The following is a 19848-nucleotide window of genomic DNA, read 5'->3' as shown; positions in this document are numbered from 1 at the left end:
TAAAACAATATGTGTACTACTGTTTAATGAGAAACTTTGTTCTGTAAACCTTTACCTGAAGTACAATAAAAAAATAAATAAAAATAAAAAATGAAGAGTTTTACCAATAGCAGTTCCCACCACTACCAATATTTTTCCTCTCCAGAAGCAACTGATTTTTTCTCTTTAAAACTGATTGATAACACTTACTTCTTCCTTCTCTAAATAACATGCCTGTTTTGCTACATCTTAAATTTTCAGTTTCTGGTATTTATTGATTTTGGCCCTTCCTCCATCCTCCTTTCCTCAGCAAACATGCACACTTCCCTATTCCCCGTCTTTTCATTACATTATACTGTGATTTTAGTTAGATCAGTGTTTGTACTATTAGTAACCTATGAATACTTTTACTTTCCTGCAGAAATTTTTATTTTCCTTGGCATTTACAACTGTCTTGTTTTTGGGAGCCCTGGTGGCTAACCAGAAGGTCAGCAGTTCAAATCGACCGGCTGCTCTTTGGAAATCCTATGGGGGCAGTTCTACTCTGTCCTGTAGAGTTGCTATGAGTCGGAATCAACTCGATGGCAAAGGGTTTGGTTTGGGTTTTTTGTGTGTTTTTGCTTCATATTCTATGTACTTATCACCAATTCAACTCCAAACTCTTTGTCAGCTGCCTAAATTTATCTAAGAATGTTGAGACACATAAAGTATTCTATCAATTCCATCTCTCCTAGATCTTTGAGCCTGCTTCAAGTGGGACTGGTTGCCCTTTACATTTGGAGGGCAAATTTTTGGGGGGAGGGGGTTGGGACAATGGGGCAGATTTCCCTTCAGTCTTATTCTGGGAATGCCTTCCACCTTTATTTTATGTTGGATCCCCTCCTATCTGTATCCTCTCTCTCTGTATTGATTTATTCCCTTATTTTGGTGTAGCCATCCTTCAGCTTTCTGGAGGTATATGTGAAGTAAGTTTTCTAAGATGTTGCATGTCTGAAAATGTCTTTATTTGCCCTATCATTTGAATAATAATTTGATTGAGGGTAGTTTCATAGGTTGGGAATTATTTTCCTGCCAATTTTTAAAGGCATTGTTCCATTGCCTTTAAAACGAGTTGCCTTTCAGTTAATTCTGACTCATGGTGACCCCATGTGTGTTGGAATAGAGCTGTGCTACATAGGGTTTTCAGTGGCTGATTTTTCAGAAGTGGATGATTGCCAAGCCTTTCTTCCAAGTCTCCTCTTAATGGACTCAACCCACCAACCTTTTGGTTGCAGCTAAGTGCGTTAACTGCACACTCCAGAACACCCCATTGCCTTTAGATTTCTGTATTTATTGTTGAGATGTCTGAGACCATTTTGATTCCTGATGTGGCCTGTTTCTCCCCCTTTCTAAGCTTGGGGAATCTTCTGTTTGTATCTAGTATTCAGAAAATTCATGATAATATGCCTTGATATGGGTATATTTTCATCTATTTTGCTGGGTGAGTCCTTTCAATCTGGAAATCTCTTGTCCTTCAGTTATTGTAAATTTTCTTGAATGATTTCATTGTTGATTTCTTCCTTTTTTATTCTTTCTCATATTCATTAGTTGGTTATTGGATCTCTTGGACTGGTCCTTAAATTGTTTTTAAGTCAGGTTGATTGAGGTATAATTTACATATAGTAAAATTCACCCTTGCTAGGGATACAGTTCTGTGAATTTTGATAAAGGCATATAGTTTTATAATCACCACAATGATTAAGATATAGAACATTTTCACCATCCCCAAAAGTTCCCTTGAACTTCTTTGCAGTCACTCCCTTCTTCCTACCCTTCTCTGGCAAACTGCTGGTTTGTTTTCTGTCAATACGATTTTATTTTTTCCAAAATGTCGTATGAATGGAATCATACAATATGTAACCATTGGAGAAGTCTGGCTTCTTTCACCTAGAATAATGCATTTCAGATTCAACTGTGTTGTGGCGTGTATCAGTAGTATTTGTGTAGATGTACGACAGTTTCCTTATTTTTCTGTTGATGGACGTTTGCATATTTTCCAGTTTTTAGCAATTACGAATAAGGCTGCTGTATACATTAGGCTACAGATTTTTGTTTGGACATATGTTTGGATTTTTAGTGGGCAGATACGTAAGAGTGGGATTTGCTGGATTATATGGTAAGTGTTTATAAAAAACTGCCAAACTGTTTTCCAAAGTGGCTGTAATATTTTGCAGTTGTTCCACATCCTACCTAGCACAGTATTGTCAGTTTTTTCTCCATTCTAACAGGTTTATAATGGTATTGTTGTGTGGTTTAGTTTGCATTTCCCTAATGACTAATGGTGTTGAGAACTTCTTCATGTGCTTATTTGCTGTCCATGTAACTTTGAAGTAGCTTTTCAAATCTTTTGCCCGTTTTTAAAAATCAAGTTGCTCTCTTATCGAGTTGGAAGAGTTCTTTATATGTTTTGGATACAAGTCCTTTATCAGATATGTTTTTTGCATTTATTCTCCCAGATGGCAACTTTTCTTTTTGTTTTTTAAATAGTACTTTTTGAAGAACTACACATTTTCAAATTTGACAGATTCTAATTTATCCACTTTTTAATGATTAATGCTTTTTGTGTTCTAAGAAATTTGCCTTACTCAAGGCCACAAAGATTTTCTACCGTGTTTTCTTCCAGCAGTTTTATGCTTAAGTTGTACATTTATGTCTATGATTCATTTCGAGTTAACTTTTTAATGATGTGGTGGAAGGTATGGATTGAGGTTCATTTTTTTGCCATATGGATATCTGAATGTTCTAGCACCATTTATTGAAAAGAGTCCTTAACTTTTATCTTTTTTTCTTCCATTTCCCATCTTTGTCTTTTTGCTGTATTTCCTGGGAGATTTTCTCAACTATCTTCTAACCTATTTAGTTTTTCATTTCTACTATCATGTTTTTAATTTCAAGAGCTAACTTTTTCCATTTCCCTTAATGTTCTTTTTTTTTCTTTTTTTTTTTTTTTTTACAATGTTTTGGGCATAATTCACGGCTACAGTATCCTGTCATCATTTTGGGGACATTAGTAATTGTTTGTTTTCTTCTCTCTGCACAGTCTCTGTTTCCTGAAAGGTGCTTTAATTTATTTGTTTTAGTATCTGTTCATGATGGAGACTTCTCAGATGTCTAGTAATCCTTAATTGTCTACTCAGTTTTAAGAGTGGATGACTAGAAGTGTGGAAGCTCTAAACACGAGTAAGGCTTGGCAACTCTCACCTTCACTGTATCTCTTTAGTTGGGGATCCTCCCACATCAGCGTCCTGAGAACTTTCTCCTGGAACTGGTCAGACTTTTTAGAGAGGGATCATCTAATCTCCTGCCTGGAGGCTGGAGGTTTGACTCTCAGTGTTTTGGGAGCTGAATGGGAGGAGACAGTGGAGGGAGCATTGAGGTCTTAGTACTTGGTCTATATATTTCCACTTAATACTTCCATTTTCATTATGGCACTTTCTCCCTCAACTGTAGCCCTTAGCTAATTCATTTTGGCATTCCTCATTCCTAGTCTAGCGGGCACTATTAACTGAGTAAGTGAACTCTAGTCTCAATTTTTCCCTTTCAAGGCCATGTTAAAAAGAAAGTTTTGAGCAGGTACCTCAATATGTATCTATTTAGAAATTACATGTTGTACTATTTTACTAAAAATTTTATATACATTATAACACTCAGATAATGAAGGCTGAGATATAGATGAAATAAACTATTTTAAAATGTCTTTCTGTGCTTTGTGCTGGCATCAGATTCCCATTAGCTAATGTCTCAAGGCACAATATACAACTTGAAAAAAATATTAACCATTGTAGATATAAATACATAGTTCAAATAATTTTGATAGTTTGTTTGGGGGGGCTAACTTTTTGTCATTTCAGTGTCATTATTTTAACCTGTAAGTATGTCTGAGAGTTTGTTAACAGTAGGAAACAGCTTTGTCTTTTCTTTTTTGCTTGAGTTTGTGTCATTAGAATTATCTCTAAGGTAGAACAGAAAGTCAGAATAATGCACCTGTGATAATGAAAATTCAGGTATAACATGATTAGCTCTATCTTCCTCAGCAGATCCATACCAGCCACTTTATTAATCTCACAACAACAAAACCCTACATTTTATGAAGTTGAATCTTGGGGCCCTACTTTTTGAGTATTGTGGTAGGATTCTACTGTGGTTGTTTTGTTTTTAAATAAAAGCTTTTTTAGATATAATTTACATATTATACAACTCACCCATTTAAAGTGTATAGTTTGCTGGTTTTTAGTATACTCACAGAAATGTGTAGCCATCACCACAGTTGCTTTTAGAACATTTTCATCATGCCGAAAAGAAACTCTACCCTTTAGCTGTCACTCCCCATTTCCCTCCAACATCCCTAGTCCCTGGCAACCACCAATCTACTTTGTCTCCCTGGGTTTACCTATTCAGGTCATTTCGTAAAAGTGGAATCATACAATATGCGGTCCTTTGTGGCTGGCTTATTTCACTTAGCATAGTATTTTCAAGGTTCATCCATGTTGAGGCATAAATCAGTACTTCATTTCTTCTCATTGCTGAATAATATTCCATTGTATGGATATATCACATTTTATTCATTTATCAACTGGTGGACATTTGGATTTTTCTACTTTTGGGGTATTATGAATATTATGATTATGTACAAATTTTTGCATAGACACATATTTTCAATTCCTTTATCTTTAAGATTAATATTTTCTTTGCAATTAGAATTATCTATGAGAGGCACTGTTCTCTAGAAGTTAAGAGCTCAGAATGAAGAACACCAAAGATACAAGGAAAGTATTAGCCCAAGAGACAGAAAGGGCCACATAAACCAGAGACTTTATCAGCCTGAGACCAGAAGAACTAGATGGTGCCCAGCCACCACAGGGAACACAACAGGGAGTCCCTGATGGAGCAGGAGAAAGGTGGGGTACAGAACTCAAATTCTAGTAAGAAGACCAGACTTAATGATCTGAGACTGGAGGAACCCCGGAAAGCATGGCCCCCAGACTCTCTGTCACCCCAGAACTAAAACAATTGCCAAAGCCAACTCTTCAGACAAAGCTTGGACTGGACTATGGGATATAAAGTGATACTTGTGAAGAGTGTGCTTCTTAGCTCAAGTAGATACATGAGACTAAATGAACAGCTTCTGTCCGGAAGTGAGATGAGAAGGCAGAGAGGGTTAGGAGCTGGTTGAATGGACATGGGAAATCAGGAGTGGAAAGGAGAGAAGTGTGCTGTCACAGTATAGGGAGAGCAATTAGGGTCACATAACTATGTATAAATTTCTGGATGAGAAACTGGAAATGTAAACTTTCACTTAAACTACAACAGTAAAGAAAAAAAAGAATTAAAAAAAAAAAAGTTAAGAGCTCAGACTTTGTAGCCCAGCAGACTTGGATTTGTATTCTGGCTCCATCACTTCCTAGTTAGGTGACCTTGGGCAAGTTACTTAACCTTTCTATGCCTCAGTTTCCTCTGTAAAATAGGGATAATCATAGTACCTACCTCACTGAGTTATGGACATGAATGGTATAAGTGTTATATAAGTGATAGCTTGTTGTTATTATCTAAAATTCACAGTTTCTTTTCAGGAATCTCTTTAAATTACTTGTTCATATTGTGCAGATTAGTTGAACCTGGATAAGATTTGCAAATCTATTTAACCATGCACAGGTAAATTATAATAGGTCACAGTATTCTAAAAATGAACAAATATTAGAGACACCTGTGCCATGTTGAACTCCTACTGAGGATCCGCACAGGCCTGCAAGACAGAGGTGCCTGTCAGATGCACTGAGCAAGGTTACTGTGTTTAATCTGTATTTTCAGTATTCATCAAGCTTCATTTCTTACTCCTTTTAGATAAGTAAACCTTAGATTCTGTATTTATTTTTTCATCCCTCAGTGCCTTCCCCTTGTTATCAGATTTTCTCAGTCTCTTCCTTCACAATTTTGCCTAAGGCAATCCCTATTCATTGTAGTTCATTTACCATTAAATTGTCCTCCTTTTATAGCTCAGGAATCATTTCTGAAGTAACTTTTGAATAAAATAAAAAGTGCAAGTGTATAGTTTTCATTTATTTTAAAGTAAGCTTAAAACTAAAGTATTAAAAGCATTACAAATATATGGATATTATAAAAGTAGGATATCAAATGAAGTAAGGCTCCTCCATTCCCAGCTAAGTCCCCACTAAAACAGTTTTTCATTCCTTCTTGGACCTAGAGTAAAGACAGAGATGATCGCATAAAGAACCTCAGTCAGTGTTAGATGGTGCTTTAACAAATTACCATTTGATTGTGGTGATTTTCATTCTTTTACCCTGGACTAGATGGTGTCCTAGGTCTCACTTACTGTTTTATGATTTGAGCACCTGCTTTGTGCTAGGTCCAAAGATTGATTAAAAATAAAAATAACCCATCTTTAGGGTATTTGCATTCTAATAAGTGAGATAAATCCTACTAGGATACTCCTAATTTAGAGTGTTTGATCAAAGTCATAAAAATTCTTTCTTTTTTCTTTTTTGAAATCTCTCTGATATGTCTCTTCCTTTCTAGTCCCACTTCAGCCTGGTGGCTATTTTGATGACACAGGCTGTTCTCAGTTTAAAATATGAGTCAGTCAGTACAAGACGACTTCAGTTTGAGGCTGCATTTAAGCAGGAGTGGTCCTATGGCTTGGACATACTCTGCCGCCTGACTGACTCCTCCCCACACACAGGTGCCGTTCGTTATAGTCCTCCCAACTTGCTGTTCTCTGTCTGAGGTGTGACTGCATTTTGCAACATCTCTTTAAATCTCTTGTTTGGAATATGAGAGATTGATAAAAAATACCCACAAAGAGGGGATCTGTAATCAGAGCATGAAGCAAACACAGATTATACTTCTCTCTCGGGATTGTAATTAGGAAGTGTGGATGTTCAGCTGTTGTGTAGTAATTTTTTTCTATTGCTGAATTTATGGGAAGTTTTATTTATTCTAACTCAAACATTTAGCAGACCAAAAGAGCCCAGCAGACAACCTAACTATGAACAGGTCTTGCGACTGGCTCATTTCAGCCCAGCTTCACTGAGGAGGCTCTGTGGATTCAAAATCTTTTCAGTGATTTGCCTAACACTTTCCCCCCCATATTCTCCATTTAGTTGAGCAACTTGCATCTTAAGGAAGAGAAAATCAAACTAGATGCCAATGGTGAGTAACTGAAAGCTAGTTTTAAAGAAATATGATTTCTTTTAGTATTTCTGTTTTGGTGTAACAACTGCCTGAAAAAAACTTATGTACCAGACAGGCAAATGTTGGCAGTTGTTTGATTTGGGAATCAGCAAACTGGCTTGTATCACCAAAGTTTGCTTAATATAAGCACGAGGATGGCTAACCAGCTTATAAGTTAATAAATTTATTACTAACCGTGGGGATATACTGCCAAAGATTATTTGTTGTTGTTTTAATTTTCCTTATTTTGGGATAAGATAGACAAACTATGAACAACCTGAGAGTTTACCTATCCTAATTATTCTGAAATCAGAGCTATCAAAAATCTAAGATTTCTATTAAATTTTTGTTGATACAGTTAATATTATAGGGGGGAAAATGTAACATTACCTCACTTTGAATTCACTTACAATCGTCTTCTGTGTACTTCATGTATTTTTACATAACTACATACTCATTTGTGTTATTTTTCAAAAAACTAACATTGTTTGAATATATATTTGTATTAATCAACCGTTTACATATATATAATTTTAATGGCATTATTGTGTTGGAATACTGATGGTATGATTTGCTTAGATGTTCCTCTTTTGGGCATCAGGGAGGTCTTTGATCATTCTGCTATAATCATCTTTCTATTAACATTTTAGAAATATTGACGTTTTGAGGGAAATAAACATTAATTTTTTAAGTAGGGTGAGGTGACCTGCGATAGGAAGGAATTGAAATACAAGCAACAGTGTTTCGTACCTTTGTTTGATTAGGAATAATAAAATGTTTTTATCAGTGGCTTGGTTTCCTCATTAATTTTTTTGCTTCCTAGGCCTTTACATTTCTAGTGTCATAGAATTTGAATTGTCTCAGCTGCTGGGTATGGGATATAATTTTGAATGATGACCATTTTGTGTCTGATAAAGGTGCTGTTGTCAAGACCAATACTAATACAGAGAAGACAGATGAAGAAGAAAAAGGTAACATAGTCGTAGAGCTATATAAATGAAGTTCTACATTTTAAGAGAATACGTTATTATAAGGCTTTATTTTTACACTTAGCTTGTCTTGACCTTAATGGAAATCACAGTGCTAGCATAAAAGTTCAACAAATAGTCAGTAGGTGAATTCTGTTGGTTTACATTTTAGGGAAATTTTACAATAAACAAATGATGAACTTCAGCAGCAGCAGGAAATATTCCCTGAATGCTTTGTACCGGGCATTATAAAGAAATTTTAAGCAGCTTCACTATAATCTAATAAAATAATACTTAATGACATTTAGACACATTCAAAATGGATGACAAAATAATCAGCTTATCTGGTATCAAGTTATAGACTTTGTTAATTCCTGTTTTTAATTGTTGTGATATGTTTAAGCTAATAATTTTAAGTTTATATTGAGTGCCAATTGGGGAGTAAATATTGGTCTAGATAGGAGAAATAGATAACCTCAGAAAAGGAGAACTTAGAATAGATTTCTGGAAATAATTAAGGACAGACAGTTGATGTGGGTATCATAATCTTTCCTTTTAAAAAACAAACTATTTTAGGAGGAGGAACAACTCAGAAAAGGAGGGTGAAAATGGTTGCACAACTCGAGGAATGTAATCAATGTCACTGAATTATACATGTAAAAATTGTTGAATTGATGCATGTTCTGCTGTGTATATTCTCAACAACAAAAATAAAATAAGTTACTAAAAAAATAATGTTAGTCTTGAATAGAGGAGACACCTCTTCACCTGAAAAAAGGATCAATTTTAATTATATTTATTAATCAAAACTGTAATGTACCTTGAATTAGAAGGCCCAATCCAAATACACATTATTACTTAAAAATACAATGGCAATTGAATTCAGGTGAGATCATTGTGGAGTTCACAGACTTTTAAAAATCTTTGCTCTTTTTTTCCCTGACAGAGGACAGAGCTGCCCAGTCCTTACTCAACAAGCTGATCAGAAGCAACCTTGTTGATAACACAAACCAGGTGGAAGTCCTGCAGCGGGATCCAAATTCTCCCCTCTACTCTGTGAAGTCTTTCGAAGAGCTCCGGCTGTGAGTATTTGCTTACTTCCTGGGACTCCCTTTTGCATGTAAATAGAGATATTAACCCTGTTATACATATTGTTTCATCACAGCAGACTTTTTTGCTAACACAAGGTTAATAAAAGAATTTAGCAGTTTTGTGCTTTTAAGTAGAATTTCCAGGTAACCTAGAAAAGCGTTAGCTGCAGTCACACATTGTGCTCAGTTCAGCATGTACATGACTCAAGTATTGTTAGTTACAAATTCTGTGTAACAGCAGTAAAAGAACAGTAGAAATCCCTCAAATATTTTCCTTTTTTCCTCAGCCAAAGAGCCTGTAACTTTCATCTTTAACTGTTTTTCTAGGAAACCACAGCTTCTCCAGGGAGTCTATGCCATGGGCTTCAACCGTCCATCCAAGATACAAGAGAATGCATTGCCTTTGATGCTTGCTGAACCGTATGTATCTGGATACAACTCTCTTTCATTTTTAATTTTTTAAACTTTATTATTTAAAAAAAATTATACTAGTAATACATGCTTATTATAGAAAAGTAAACAAACAGAAATAAGAAAAAAGAAGTTGTCTGTAATCTTCCTCCCCTACACACTACTAACATTTTGGAGCAGAGACTACTAGACTTCTTTCTGCATAAACTTATATATGTATAATTTTAAATTAAAAATTGGAACCATATGTAATGTTTTATATGCTGGTTATTTTCTTTTACTTAATTATATGGTCATCTTTCTATGTCATTAAATATACATATATATCATTCATATACTTTTAGTGACAACCATGATTTCATTATATGAATATATAAAATTTGTTAGTTATAGGAGGCAAAAAAACAAGCTCTTAGGAGTCCTGAACAGTATGATTACTAAGGTGGTTTCCTGGTGCAGTGCTTCTCAAACTTAATGGCTGTATGAACCTCATAAAACCAAACCAAATCCACTGTCATCAAATCCATTCTGACTCATAGTAACCCTTTGGACAGAGCAGAACCACCCCATAGGGTTTCCAAGGCTGTAATCTTTACAGAAGCAGACTGCCACATCTTTCTCCAGCAGAGTGGTTGGCGGGTTCAAACCACCAAACTTTAAGTTAGCCAAGCACTTAATCACTGTGCCACGAGGGCTGCTTCATGAACCTCATAGGAACTTATTAAAATATAGATTCTGATTCTTATTATTTCTAATAATCTAGATGATATAGATGCTCCTGGTTTCAGACCTCATTTTGAGTAACAGTAAGGTTCTACAGCTTGAGGAATTTTTTATAAAAATTGATGTCTACATTATGTATCGGGAGCCCAGGTGGCGCAGTGGTTAACAGCTCGGCTGCTAACCAAACGGTCAGCAGTTCGAATCCATCAGCCACTCCTTGGGCACCCTATGGAGGCAGTTCTACTCTATCCTATAGGGTTGCTATGAGTCACAGTCGATTCTAACGGCAACAGGTTGCATTATGTATGGTTGTGTTAAAATTTTATTGCATTAGAATCCTAAGTCCCTGTCTTAGTTATCTAGTGCTGCTGTAACAGAAATACCACAAGTGAATGGCTTCAGCAAAGAGAAATTTATTCTCTCACAGTCTAGGAGGCTAGAAGTCCAAATTCAGAGTGCCAGCTCTAAGGGAATAGTTTCTCTGTCAGTTCCGGGGGAAGGTCCTTGTCATCAATCCTCCCCGGTCTAGGAGCTTCTCAGCACTGGAACCCCAGGTCCAGAGGATGCCCTCTGCTCCCGGTGCTGCTTTTGTTGGTGGTATGAAGTACCCCTGTCTCTCTGCTTGCTTCTCTCTTTTATATCTCAAAAGAGATTGATTTAAAACACAACCTAATCTTGTAGATTGAGTCTTGCCTCATTAACATAACTGCCTCGGTTCCTCCCTTATTAACATCATAGACGTAGGATTTACAACTGGTAGGAAAATCACATCAGATGACAAAATGGTAGACAAACACACAATATTGGGAATCATGGCCTAGCCAAGTTGACAGATATTTTGGGGGAACACAATTCAGTCTTTGACAGTCCTGAAACTTTTTCTGTTTGTCTAAAAATAGATATTTTATGGCTGTATTTTCTCAATCTTTGTTCAGCGTCAAAACAGTGACTTTTTTTCAAGATGAGTAATGTCTCTTTGTAGCTTGGGACTTTGAGCATACATAAAGGTGAATAACTGGAGTATTTGCTAGATTGTTTCTTATTGATCATTTGAATTTGTGAATCTTAAAGCTTTCATTAAAAAAACCCCCAAAAACCAAACCCTTTAATCTCTACAGAAGTAGACTGCCACATCTTTCTCCTACAGAGTGGCTGGTGGTTTTGAACTGCTGACCTTTTGGTTTACAGTCAATCACTTTAACCACTGCGCCACCAGGGCTCCTTGATGCTTTCGTAGAAGCTCATTTTTTAAATTGTGAATGCTAGATGAGATCTGCGAGAATTATTTAGTACCTTTCTTCTTTGAAAAATGTTTATTGAGTGCCTATAGGATCGCTGAGTCGGAATCAACTCCATGGCGGTGGGTTTGGTTTGATTTGGTTTTGGTTTGCTATGTACCAGGTACTGTTCTGGGCAGTTGAATATATTAGTGATCAAAGCAGACCAAAATTCTGCTTTCTGTATAAAGAGATTACATTCTAGTTTGGGACATAGATCATTTATTTTTATTAAAAATAAAATATATGTTAAAAGGTGATAAGTGCTATGGGTAAAAGTAGAGCATGACAGAGGAGATCAGGAGCCTGGTTGCCATTTGTACCCGCAACATTTTATTATGAAAAATTTCAAGCATACAACAAGTTGAAAGAATTTTATAGTGAACATCCATATATCTACCACCTAGATTCTGCCACTAACATTTTCTGCTATGCCTTATCACATATCTGTCTACCAGTACATCTTGTTTTTCAGTGTGTTTCAAAGTAGGCTGCAGACAGCCAATTGTAATTTTTTTTTTTTTTGCTTTCTTATTATTCTAAAATAGTTGCAATATTTTCATAATTTTAACTTTATTTTTAAATGCAATCTTTTTTTTTTTCAATTGTGCATTAGGTGAAAGTTTACCAAGCAAATTAATTTCTCATTAAACAATTAATACACACATTGTTTTGTGACAGTGGTTGCCAACCCCGTGAAGTAATTATAATTTTAAATTAAGTGGTTAGGGTAGGAGCTCATCAAGTAGGTGATCCGAGCAAAGACTTGAAAGAAAGGAGGGAGTTAGTCATGGAGTTATCTGGGGACGGTTGTTCAGGCGGAGGGCACTGCCGGTGCAAAACCCTAAGGCCAGACTACGTCTGACATGTTTTGGGAGCAGCATTGGGGCCATTGTGGCAGAGTGGAGGAGTAAGGGGGAGAGTAGTAGTAGACGAGAGCAAGGAAGGGAGCCAGATCAGATCGGCCCTTGTAGGCCATTGTAAGAATTTAAACTTTTACTCTGAGTGAAATGGGGAGCAGTTGGAAAGTTTGTAAGAAAAGGAGTGACATGAGCTGACTCACATTTTAAAAGGATCGCTTTGGCTGCTGTGTGGAGAATAGACAAATGATATGGCATGCATCAAATCCCACCATAAAATCTCTGTAGTGCTCTGTACTTGTGAAGCCAGTATATGTATCTCTGCTCCAGAATCCAAGGTCTCCTATAAATGAATTTTGAATGCTGATCTTTTGGTTGAGCTTTATTCTTCATTTTTATTAACCAAAAGGATATTTGAGATTTAAGCTCCTAAACAATTTGCTTTCTTGTCCAGCCCACAGAACTTGATTGCCCAGTCTCAGTCGGGTACTGGTAAAACAGCTGCCTTTGTGTTGGCCATGCTCAGCCAAGTAGAACCCACAAACAGATACCCCCAGGTAAGAACTTAATGAATTTGGGTTTTGTACTAACTTGTAGCTGGAAGGAGAATTCCATTTGATGGGTTAAAAACTAAGCTGTGTATTACTTTTTACATAAACTAGAACCTCTCATGTCAGGCACAAGCAATATGGTTGACCTTCCAGTAACAACAGTGGCCCTGTTCCCCTTTCCATGATTTGCCAGTTTTGGGATACGGACAGGCCTGGCTCGTTTACTTGCAGGAATGTCTCCTTCATCCACAAGCATCATCCACTAGAAAGTTCTGAGTAGGTGAAAAGGAAGCTAATCTCCAGTTGGAATTTTGGATCTTCAATCATATGTGGGTTTTTGTACTCTAATGGCTAATAGCTGTTTTCTAGTGTTTTTACTGAGCCTGAGTTCTGACCCCAAGATTCACAACCTTAAGAATTCTAGCTTATGAGTATGCACTTTAATTCACATAGTCTTTTCTCAGCCTCATTGAAGGCTATTGTCTTGAATTCTGTCTCTGCCCTCTTTCCCTGCCAGTGTTTGTGCCTCTCCCCGACGTATGAGCTTGCCCTTCAAACGGGAAAAGTGATTGAGCAGATGGGCAAATTTTACCCTGAACTGAAGCTAGCTTATGCTGTTCGAGGCAATAAATGTGAGTATACATATGTAATCTTAATCATTAATCTAGTTACTTTTTATTTTGAAAATTTTTAAACCTACACATAGTTGAAATAGTACAGTGAACACATGTATTCTCCACGTAGATTCAAAAACCTAACATTTTGCTGTATTTGCTTTATCTGTATACTTTGTCATTTTTTTGAACCATTTGAAAGTAAATGGTAAATACACATAGTGGCGCTTTATCCCTAAATACTTCAGCATGTATCTCTTAATATGGACATTCTTTGGCATACCCATAATACCATTATCACAACCAAAAAAATAAGCATAGTCTCTAATATCTAGTATCAGTCCATTTGCATTTTCCCTTAGTCATTCCAAAGATGGTTTTTGTACAGCTGTTTTGTTTTGTGCCAAAATCTAATCAGTGTTCATGCATTGCATCTGGTTGTTGTGTCCCTAAGTTTCTTTTACTCTGAATGGTCTCCCCACCTTCTTTACCCCCAATTATATCTCACTTTTTGAACAGACTAAGCCAGTTGCTTATAAAATGTTCCACATTCTGGATATATTTGTTAAACTTCTTTTTAATGTCATTAGAAGAACAAAAACGTGGAATGTTCTTGGTTGTTAACTCTGGGAGGTTCTTTTTTTTCCTTCCTTTTTCTTTATTGTCTACTTTTGTTTATTTTACAACAAACAATATTTAGGTAATTTATAAAGTATTGCTGGAAGTTTGTTTGAATCTTATGGATCTTTAAAACAAAGTTACGACTTTATGACTTCTAGAAATCAACTCTACATACAATGTCCTAATACAAACTTGGAAGTCAGTTCTAAAGAAAAAAAGTAAATAAAACTTGTTGGAAGGTAATCATAAGACATTTTAAAACTTTGCAATTTGGATTTGAGTTAGAAGAGCAGAGAATTCTGAAGTAGTGGGGGCGGGCAGAGCAATTAGTTTGTTTAACTGAAGTCAGAAGCAGCATACTTGTTAGCTTTGAATTGACTCAACTTTCACATTTGGGCAAAATTTCTGGCTGTAACTAGAGGGAACTTGTGTCTAATCAAGGTTATAAGTCTTAAAGGAGTAAAAAGTTAACAAGTACGGACTAACTGAAAACAATGAGCCAAATGATGATGTATCCGTTCTCAGATTCTTTTCAGTTCTGAACCGCGCAGGTCTGAGGATGTGCCATGGTTTGCCAGGCCTAGTCTGGGGAAGCACATTTTCAAAAAGAGGCAGCTTGTGTTTTCTTCAGTAGATAAAGCTGTTCAAATAATAAGTCCTACTTACTGACTTTGGGGAATGGGGACTTAAAGGTAACTGACTTGTTTGAAAGAGATGCCAGGATAGTTTGAGGGAACAGAGTACATTGAAGAAATCAGAACTCTGAAAAATCTACTCATGAGGAAATATAATCCTGGTCTAGGTAGAATGGTGTTGACAGAGAAAAAAAAAAAAGACACCAGATGTCTAAAAGAGAATTGGCTGATTATAGTGAAGAAGAATGACACAGAAGTTTTTATTTTCTCATTTTTTATATCTTTTGAGTATTTTTGTCTGTTTTTATGTCCATTGAATACTGTAGTGGTATCCAAGCCTAACCTTTCTTTAAAACATTAATGCAAACATTAAAAAGTTGTATTAAAATAATGTCATGGCTTTAGAATTTCTCAAAGAGGAGGGCTGGCTATCCTGTGGAAACACCACAGAAAACATCTTGTTTTCTCCACAGTGGAAAGAGGTCAGAAGATCAGTGAGCAGATTGTCATCGGCACCCCCGGGACCGTCCTGGACTGGTGTTCCAAGCTCAAGTTCATTGACCCCAAAAAGATCAAGGTGTTTGTTCTGGATGAGGCTGATGTGATGATAGCTACTCAGGGCCACCAAGATCAGAGCATCCGTATCCAGAGGTAGGAACTGCTTGAGCAAGGAGGAAGTCTTCAGCCTCCTGATCAGTAGCATCTTCTCCCTTTACTTCAGATATCTTGCTCCTGTCAAGTTCTTTAGAGAATTATTTGTTTCATTGGCCATTTCCATGTCAGCACTGACCACCATACTCCCAAGCCTGGGTTGAAAAAGGATGTTTAGGGAATCTACCACCACCCATCTTACCCCATGTCTTCTACCCACTCCCTGTGGTGCTTCGTTCCCCCTTGCACCCTTCCTGGGGCCATCCAGGTCTGGGGAGGCCATTCTTCTACTTTTACCAGTGAAAAACTAGGGATCATGCAAAATACCTGGGCCTTGCCTTGCAGGATGCTGCCCAGGAACTGCCAGATGCTGCTTTTCTCTGCCACCTTCGAAGACTCTGTGTGGAAGTTTGCCCAGAAAGTGGTCCCAGACCCAAACATTATCAAACTGAAGCGTGAGGAGGAGACACTGGACACCATCAAGCAGTATTACGTCCTGTGCAGTAACAGAGATGAGAAGTTCCAGGCCCTGTGTAACCTCTATGGGGCCATCACCATTGCCCAAGCCATGATCTTCTGCCATGTGAGTAGCAGCAGCAGCACCACCTGCCTACAGGGGAAGAGCAACACCACAGAGTGTTACCCTGCCCCCCCTCCCCCTCCCAGCCAGAGATCCGCTGTAGTACTGAGGAGGATCAGTTCCCACACTGGCAAGAAAGAGAATGGGGACTCACCTTCACCTGCCCCAGGGCATGTTCTCCTCAGATTGTAATGCATTGTAAAGGAAAGACTTTGTGAAGAACTGAACCTTTATTGATCCTACTTTTTGAAGATTACTTAAACAGGAAGCCCCAAGTAACAATCCAATGATTTAATTTTAAACATTAAGAATATACACTACGTAGGAATGAAGATCTTTGGCCCAAAGCAACGTCTTCATAGATGAAAAACTAACAGCAGTTATTTGAACCAAAAAAATCATATGGCTAAAATTCTATTTGAGAAAATTTAAGTCTGACCTGCTGACTTAACTCAGCAGGACTGTCATATTATTCTAATGGCAACAGGCCACTTTTTCTTGGTGTCTTCATTTTTTTTCCACAGGTATCTCCATTTAAAATAATTCTTTTCACTTCAGACACGCAAGACAGCTAGTTGGCTGGCAGCAGAGCTCTCAAAAGAAGGGCACCAGGTGGCTCTCCTGAGTGGCGAAATGATGGTGGAGCAGAGAGCTGCAGTAATTGAGCGCTTCAGAGAAGGCAAAGAGAAGGTTCTGGTGACCACCAATGTATGCGCCCGTGGTGAGCAATAATATGTCCTGGTCTGTCAGGCTTGGGGTCTCGGGCCCCATTAGAGAGAGAAATCCTTGTTTATGGGAAACTCATATGGTTTGGGGAGACAGCAGGGAGGAGAAGGTTGGTGGTGACATTATTTTCTAGGAGAAACTGTTTGGATTTCCCTCGGTGGTTAGGAACTTTCACAAGAGCCAGGAGTCCTGGCTCGGTGGGAGCAAAGGTAGAGCCATCTGACTGGTTTAGGACGGAGCATGCTCTTCTCAGCACACCCAGTGAGTTTTTAGCTGCATCTCCAGATACCTGTATCAGCAAAGCTCTCTTACTGATTTCGTAATGTTGTTAGCACTTGCCAAAGTCCTGTTCTGTTCCTCTGGGTTGTGCTACATGCCTCTGTGTGCTACCATGTCCCAGAGCTGACCCACCTCAGACTCTTCCCTCCCCTGAAGTTGGTGGACCTCAACCTGACTTTGGGCAACAATGATTTTGTCTCCCATCTACTCTTACTCTCTGTCTCCAACTCTCCTTCATACAGGTATTGATGTGGAACAAGTGTCTGTCGTTATCAACTTTGACCTTCCTGTGGACAAGGATGGGAACCCAGACAATGAGACGTACCTGCACCGGATCGGGCGCACTGGCCGCTTTGGCAAGAGGGGCCTGGCCGTGAACATGGTAGACAGCAAGCACAGCATGAACATCCTGAACAGGATCGAGGGGCATTTTAGTGAGTCCCTGGAGTGTCCTCTGCCTGGCGCCTTTTCCCGACCAGGGGGTGGGGAAAAGCGGGGGGTTTTCCTATGACCCCGAGAGAGGCCTTTGTCCCTGACCACGTTCCCCTTCTTTCCTAAGATGGGGACATTCTCAAAGACCACACCTGGAGGGTCCAGGGCTCGAATGCCAGTGCCTCCTTGGCTGGGCTGAAGGGAACTGGGGCTCTGTTGCTGTAGCAGTGACCAGCACCTGCTGACCCCTGTTCGGGCGCCGCAAGCCTGTGAGGTTAAAGGAAGGATTGCTGTAGCTGGAGGCATGCAGAGACCTGTGACTGTCCTCTCCCTGCTGCGCCATCCCTGCCCCAGTGACTCCAGCCATATCTCCACGGTAACCCCATGTTGATTTCTGTTTGCATCTTTTTTTTCCAGATAAGAAGATAGAGAGATTGGACACGGATGATTTAGACGAGATTGAGAAAATCGCCAACTGAGAAGCTCCACTGGGAGCGGTGCCCACCCTTGGGCTCCCCTGCGTGGGAAATGAGTGCTTTCACGGCACAGGCCCACAGCCACCACAGAGACGAAGGCGCGAGTAGAGAAAACTACCTACCTCATTTTAAATTACGTTTGGACTTGACAAAAAATTGTGCAAATGATGGGGGAAGGTAGAAAAAATTGTTTACACAACTTTTCAAGATTAGGCGTGAATACACAGAAATTTACCTTTTGGAAATTCCGTCTTTTTTTTTTTTTTTTTTTTTAAACCAGTGTCTCCCCATCATTATGCGAATCTAGCTGCTGTGGCTTATCACTGGCCCTAGGATCCCCTGTGGCAGCCTGTGGCTGTTTTCTGGCTAGGAGTGTACAGGCCAGCCTCCAGCCCTTGTGGAAGTGACAGAATAGGTGTGAAGAGGGGACATGGAGAGAGAGGCCCCAAGTAGGACAGGTGTGTAAGCCCAGCCATGTGTTTGGAATGTGGGGTGAGGCAGCCGAGGAGGCCTGTGAGCTGCTGCTCTGGACTTGGGAGTGAGATAGCTCATCTGAAGTGTTGCCAGGCCCCTCTCCTGATGCTCACAGCAAGAAGGGCTTTGATAAGCCTGGGCCAGCATACCAACCTGGGACTTTTATTGTATGCAGGTGTGTGTCTCAGGACCACAACTTGCTCTTTTCTTGGCAGGTGTACTATACATATAGCACACGTGTGATTATTGTTGGGTCCCTTGCTTGCACTTGAGCAAGTCCTGTGGAGAAGTCACCATGGAGCATTAGTGGCGGCTGTAGCTTGCCACGAAACCTGGTCTCACAGGCACTTACAGCAGCTTTTTTACATCCCTAACATCGCTGTCACCTCTTAGTATCCTGAAAGAAAAGGTGATCTGAGGTCTGGATCCTTAGTGAAAATTCTGGTCTCAAGTCTCTAATGGCCAGCCTCAAGTCAGCTACCAAAGTGGTCAGGAGTAGTCACAAATCAATGCTGTTTCCAGATCCCGGAAGGCTGTCTCCAGATCTCATTCAGAGCTGGGGAATGATCTCAGATGTCTGGCATCTTGATTGTGAAGGGATTCTAAACATCTGTGTTCACAGTGCTTGGAATACAACCAGGTACAACTAAGGGACAAAGTGGACGACAGCCGTTCATCAGTCCAAGGCAAGAGTAAACACCAAGGCTTGTGATCCATCCTTGCTTAGCATCTTTGTGCAGAATAAAGCAAATAATAGTAATGGACATACCCTCATACCTCGCCAAAGCTATTGGTACCTACAGAGTGACAGCACAGGTGAGATGAAACAGTTGCAAGAGCAATGTGAAAACCCAGTCAGAAGGAGTCCTCTTCAGCTCTTTGACCTTGACACAGAATGGCTACTTTATCTAGGACCAGACCTGGAAGAGGGACTTCATGTGCTGACAACTATTCCAGTCCTAGACCTTCCTTATAAGCATTTCAGTGTTTTAGGCCAGATGTGTCTCCTGGAAGGGAAGGGACCAATGCCAGCTCTAGGTGGTTTCCTTAATGTGACATTACAGATACTGCAGACAGACCCATAGACAACCAATTCTACCACATTCACCCAGTGGCTACTTGACTATGTAGAATCTTCTGTATTCTTCTACCCAGCTCTGACCCATGTTGGGACTTTCATAAGAAGAAATTTTATGCTCCCCTGAAGTCCTGTGGACTAACCCTGACATAACTGAAAACAAGGGCAATAAATAAAGAGGTATAGACTCCTCCC

The 19848-nt window shown here is 38.9% G+C and overlaps 1 protein-coding gene across 1 annotated transcript in view; it reads left to right on the top strand.

The window, feature by feature from the left end:
- The window catches only part of LOC101343039 (ATP-dependent RNA helicase DDX19B), a 20174-nt gene extending 1826 nt beyond the window's left edge, over positions 1-18348 (top strand). Inside the window, exons 2-12 of the mRNA XM_004387805.2 lie at positions 7137-7185; positions 8124-8177; positions 9121-9256; positions 9593-9685; positions 12991-13093; positions 13605-13719; positions 15431-15608; positions 15954-16191; positions 16747-16909; positions 17436-17627; positions 18043-18348. Coding sequence (XP_004387862.1) covers positions 7137-7185; positions 8124-8177; positions 9121-9256; positions 9593-9685; positions 12991-13093; positions 13605-13719; positions 15431-15608; positions 15954-16191; positions 16747-16909; positions 17436-17627; positions 18043-18104 — 1383 coding nt within the window. The 3' untranslated portion in view covers positions 18105-18348. The remainder of the gene's footprint in view (positions 1-7136; positions 7186-8123; positions 8178-9120; positions 9257-9592; positions 9686-12990; positions 13094-13604; positions 13720-15430; positions 15609-15953; positions 16192-16746; positions 16910-17435; positions 17628-18042) is intronic.
- The last annotated feature ends 1500 nt before the right edge of the window (positions 18349-19848 follow it).

This window comes from Trichechus manatus, unplaced genomic scaffold (genome assembly GCF_000243295.1).
Source record: "Trichechus manatus latirostris isolate Lorelei unplaced genomic scaffold, TriManLat1.0 scaffold00194, whole genome shotgun sequence".
Lineage (NCBI taxonomy): Eukaryota > Metazoa > Chordata > Mammalia > Sirenia > Trichechidae > Trichechus > Trichechus manatus.
This window is presented reverse-complemented; position numbering and strand designations above follow the sequence as displayed.